The 5,207-nt window shown below is 45.9% G+C and overlaps 1 protein-coding gene across 1 annotated transcript; it reads right to left on the minus strand.

The window, feature by feature from the left end:
• Positions 1 to 987: 987 nt before the first annotated feature.
• Positions 988 to 2,507, minus strand: SMIM38 (small integral membrane protein 38). The gene is made up of 2 exons (XM_072114406.1): positions 2,430 to 2,507; positions 988 to 1,404 (listed from the first exon to the last, which is right to left on the minus strand). The coding sequence occupies exon 2, from the start codon at positions 1,201 to 1,203 to the stop codon at positions 1,066 to 1,068; it is 138 nt and encodes a 45-aa protein (XP_071970507.1). The 5' UTR covers positions 1,204 to 1,404; positions 2,430 to 2,507; the 3' UTR covers positions 988 to 1,065.
• Between the last annotated feature and the right edge of the window lie 2,700 nt (positions 2,508 to 5,207).

Below are 5,207 nucleotides of genomic sequence, written 5' to 3' on the forward strand. Positions count from 1 at the left end.
GAGTGCCTTGTCTTGCGACACAATTCCGTTTTTAAATCCGTTGGGTTGTCCGATAGCCACGCAACTCAGGGCAAAAAAGAAATATTCGGGAAACCCGACGGTATAGCGGTCCCGCGGTCCCTTAGTAAATGTGCCCCATTGTTCTTAAAGGTTGCACAATATATAGGTATTGGAGATTTGCTCAAGAAATAGCGCCACTCTTGTGCGCAGGTCGTGTGCAGTATTGCAGCTCAGTCCCATAAACGTTCTAAAGAGACCGAATGGAAAGAACTGAATAGAGAACTTTTTCTCTTTTCTTTCTTTCTTACAGAAGTCATCCAGAGCAGACCTGAGGGGGCTTTGCAACAAATCGATGCAAAGAGCACAGCAGTGTGAGGGTAATGCAGAAGACTTTACTTTGCAGATTCCAGCAGGACATTGCCACAGTCATTAAATCTTCTGCAGTCTATTAAGTGAGATGACTCTGCTCCCAATTCTGTCCCAATCCACACAGCAAAGCTGACAAATAAATAGCAGAAAGCAGGTCGTGTCAGTCTATTGTTTGATCATGAGGAGCAGGAATATTATAGTGAGATGACTCTGCCTATTGTGTCCCAATCTACACAGCAAAGCTGACAAATAAATAGCAGAAAGCAGGTTGTGTCAGTCTATTGTGTGATCACGAGGAGCAGGAATATGATAAGGAGATGACTCTGCCTATTCTGTCCCAATCTACAAAGCACAAGGGTCTCTTATAGCGAGATGACTCTGCCTATGCTGTCCCAATCTACACAGCAAAGCTGACAAATAAATAGCAGAGCAGGCTGTGTCAGTCTATTGTGTGATCACGAGGAGCAGGGATATGATAAGGAGATGACTCTTCCTATTCTGTCCCAATCTACACAGCAAAGCCACCAAATTATCTACAGAAAACAGACCTGTGAGTGCTCCAGTCTCTTTTACAGTAACTGGAATATTTCTAGACATTGTATGTGATTTATTCAATCAAACACCTAAAATATCTTTATAAAAAACATTCAGTCCCATCCCGAGGACTCGTTCCCGGTTGTGACACTGACTCCCGCATCAGTCATTCTTTGGTCTATTTGGGAATCTCTTAGCGAGTTTGTAGTCTATGTAGGTGCTCAGACAGGACCATAACAGGAACCGTGATAGGATGATGATAACCAGCAAAAATACCAGGACCCCCGATTCCGACTCCATGTCCGGCACAGAGGAGTAATACGGCGCAGCACTGGGGTCAGTAACCTTCCATCCCTCCGGCAGTACACTGGATCTCAGGATAGGACCAGTCCCTGGTTTACAGCTCTCAGTCCTCCACCAACGCGGAGCCCAGTAGACATTGGGTAAAGGTCTTTGTCGTTACACAAGGTCTTCAGCTCCAATGTTCAAAATTTGGTAAATCTGTATAAAAAGATGATATATATTGTTAGTCTATAGGAGTCAGAGATGTAAGGTGAGGTCCTGGTACTTTCCCAACTAGGACCTCTGTACCCTATTAGATATAACACTACGATCAAAGTTTGTCTCCCCCAAATTGGAACAACTTCACGGCTTGAACCCAACAACTAAAGGAATCAACTAGATCTGGTCTCCATCTCCCTGAGGGACCTAGAGCCGCCTCCATCGTACCTACAGCCATAGTCTGTCCTCTACGTCTTCTCAACTCACTCGTAGTGTGACGATTGGATGAACATCAGAGACACAGAACAGAGATCTTCAGACCATCAGAGACACAGAACAGAGGTCTTCAGACCATCAGAGACAAAAGACAGAGGTCTTCAGACCATCAGAGATACAGAACAGAGGTCTTCAGACCATCAGAGATACAGAACAGAGGTCTTCAGACCATCAGAGACACAGAACAGAGGTCTTCAGACCATCAGAGACACAGAACAGAGGTCTTCAGACCATCAGAGATACAGAACAGAGGTCTTCAGACCATCAGAGATACAGAACAGAGGTCTTCAGACCATCAGAGATACAGAACAGAGGTCTTCAGACCATCAGAGACACAGAACAGAGGTCTTCAGACCATCAGAGACAAAAGACAGAGGTCTTCAGACCATCAGAGACACAGAACAGAGGTCTTCAGACCATCAGAGATACAGAACAGAGGTCTTCAGACCATCAGAGATACAGAACAGAGGTCTTCAGACCATCAGAGACACAGAACAGAGGTCTTCAGACCATCAGAGACAAAAGACAGAGGTCTTCAGACCATCAGAGACACAGAACAGAGGTCTTCAGACCATCAGAGATACAGAACAGAGGTCTTCAGAACATCCGAGACCTTCACGGTCAAAGCCTCAGTAGATGTTCTAAGATCAGACACAGACTCTCTCACGTATCTCCAATTCCTGACCCATTTACAAAACAATGTGTAACTAAAGGATAAACTGTTAAAAAGGGGAATCATCACGACTTACGTGGTGGACGCTCGTCCTAATCGACTGCCTTCTCCTTCCTATTAGCCTCAGCTGAAAGTCACGAAGACATGATCAACGCGTTTCTCCGCTTTATGTAAACTCCCATGGTGCACCACAAAGATTAGGTCTCAGAGAGAGTCAACACAACGGTGTTAAGAATGTGTCTGATATCACGTGTCACCTTGAGATGTTCGAAGTCCTTCAAGGGGACAAATCTTGGGAGCCCCCAAGGCTTTGAAGAGAAATATTACAACTTAATGTTGATGGACTATAAATCATCAGACAGGAACCTTGTACTTTGTGTATTTTGGCTCCATCTTCTTGTGTCTTTGTATCGTATTTGAGCACCAAATTCTTCTCTTCTCCTTCTGACCAGCCTCAGTGACACACATTTCCTACCTAAACCTGGACACAACTCGCAGGTTCCTCACTATACCAACAATGAGTAGGGTCCATCGCTAAAGGTCCTGTTTTGTAGACCCCAGAAACCAGACGTAGAAGGAAGAGGCTGCCAGTTGTTTCTTCCCACCATGGACTGAAGCAGAAATAAGTCACAGTCTCCATCCAACAACACGAGTGATCATAACCTGCCACCAGAACAATCTAGTAGTATCTCATATGGCTTCCAACTCTTGGTACAAGTCATCTTAGAAGCTGAATCGAGCAAATAAAACCTTCCTCCACCTACTAATTGGGATCTCTAATGTTCAACAAATCTGCCCAATCCAATATCTTCCCCCCATATCTTATGGTCTAACCCAAAGTTTTGGTCAACACCATAAAGTTCTCTCTTCTTATGGTTATTGGTTCTTCTGCCTTCACGATATAAATGAACAAATAGATGGAGACCTTTGTAGTGGCTACAACCTCTTTTGGTTGGATGTTGTCAAAGTCATTACTCAGTCATCAACAGGTGGTTGTGCAGAGAAGTGACCATCCCAGTGATAGAAACAGAGTATTTATTGGTCAATACGCAACACAATGGGGCAGATTTACTTACCCGGTCCATTCGCGATCCAGCAGTGCGTTCTCTGCGGTGGATTCGGGTCTTCCGGCAATTCACTAAGGCAGTTCCTCCGACGTCCACCAGGGGTCGCTGCTGCGCTGAAGTCCACCGAGGTCCGCCGGAGTTTACGATCCTATTCCTGGTGAAGGTAAGCGCGAGTCCAGCGACACTTTCTTTTAAAAATGCGGCGTTTTTTCCGAATCTGTCGGGTTTTCGTTCGGCAACGGCCCCCGATTTCCGTCACGTGCATGCCGGCGCCGATGCAACACAATCCCATCGCGTGCACCAAAATTCCGGGGCAATACAGGGGAAATCGGGGCGAATCGGAAATATTTGGGTAACACGTCTGGAAAACGCGTATCAGGCCCTTAGTAAATGATACCACAATGGTCATTTGTCAATGACAAGCATTCAGTCCATCTACCTGCACTTGTTTCATGGGTGTTTCAACACAAGCGATGGTGCCCTGGATGGTGCCCTGGATGTATCTCCATCACGTTAGATTATATCCTCAGTTTACGATCATCCATCAGCTCTTAGGACTTAGACATGGTGGTCACATGATACTTTAGTATAAGATGTTCAACTTGAGGAACAACTACATGGCAGCCCAAAAGACCACGTTGAGCATCATCTTTTCCTCAAGGTGGCATCTCTTCTAGAGCCACATCTGCTAAGGGGTCCACATAAAATGCTCCTCATAAATCTCAAGAACTTACTGTTCTTAAATAAATGATGATGTCTAATCACTTGTTGGACCAACCAAGAGTCAACAGTCCCTTAACCTAATCTTTAGCGCCCAATCCAATGGAAAGACCCAATCAATGACGTCTTGTGAAGTCCCAAGAGCTTAGAAGTTTCTCCTGGGCTTCTCGCTGTCCTACAAGTGTCCATGTGGCCGCCCCTCTTGTCCTACATTACTGTTGCTCACCCGACCCCCCTCTCGGAATAGAATTTAGATCCATAATTTATGTAACTTTGTATTCGAAAGCCTCGAAAGGAAAAAAAAGCCAAGAATCACTGTCAGCCCAAAACTCCCGTCCTCCATTGGATTGTTACATCTAACAACTGTTCCCTCATTGTCCCCATTGCATTTGTATTAAAATAATGAAATCAGCTTGCTCTGGGGTGTAAAGGAGCCCATGCGGGGGCCCCCATGCGTGCCCTAATTTTTAACGTTCACAGTTGCTTTTTAAGCCATTAGTCGTGCTATTCTTGTGGCCCCAACACTCGGCCCTTGTAAAGTTTTACTGCCAGTGAATAGCCGGGAATCCGGGCATCATTAGGGATGAGAGATGACGGATACATTGGCTCTTCAGGGGGAATTTCACAGACGATTGATCACAGGCGGCTCCGGTGGCTTCTAACACCAGCTGCAAGGCTCGTGCGGGCGAGGGACAAAGGCTCAAAGCTCAACGCCGAGAAAATGTTGACAGCTTGTTGGTTGTGGCAGAAACTCACTGTGTGAGGCTCGGCACAAAAGCCAGAACTGAGAGCGCCAGCAGCTTGTGGAGGGGAACAGCGAGGGGCAGGAGGGGAGGAAAAGTGGCTTTTTTATTCCGAAACAAAATTCACTTCAAGAAAGTTTTGAAAGAAAAGTTGACAGCTGAGACGTCTTCAGAGGATGATGTTAATAATTTTGTACAACGTTGGCCCTCTAACCCCCATACACAGCGAGCTGCCATGTCCTGTGTGTCCTGACACCTTTCTATCATAACCAGCAGGGGTCAGCATGGGCGCTCTGACCCCTCTGTGACTACACCCCCCATACA

Source organism: Engystomops pustulosus, chromosome 7 (genome assembly GCF_040894005.1).
Source record: "Engystomops pustulosus chromosome 7, aEngPut4.maternal, whole genome shotgun sequence".
In the NCBI taxonomy this organism is placed as follows: domain Eukaryota; kingdom Metazoa; phylum Chordata; class Amphibia; order Anura; family Leptodactylidae; genus Engystomops; species Engystomops pustulosus.

Excerpts from the sequence above, each read along its gene's own strand:
- SMIM38 (XM_072114406.1), bottom strand. The coding sequence starts at position 1,203 with ATGGAGTCGGAATCGGGGGTCCTGGTATTTTTGCTGGTTATCATCATC.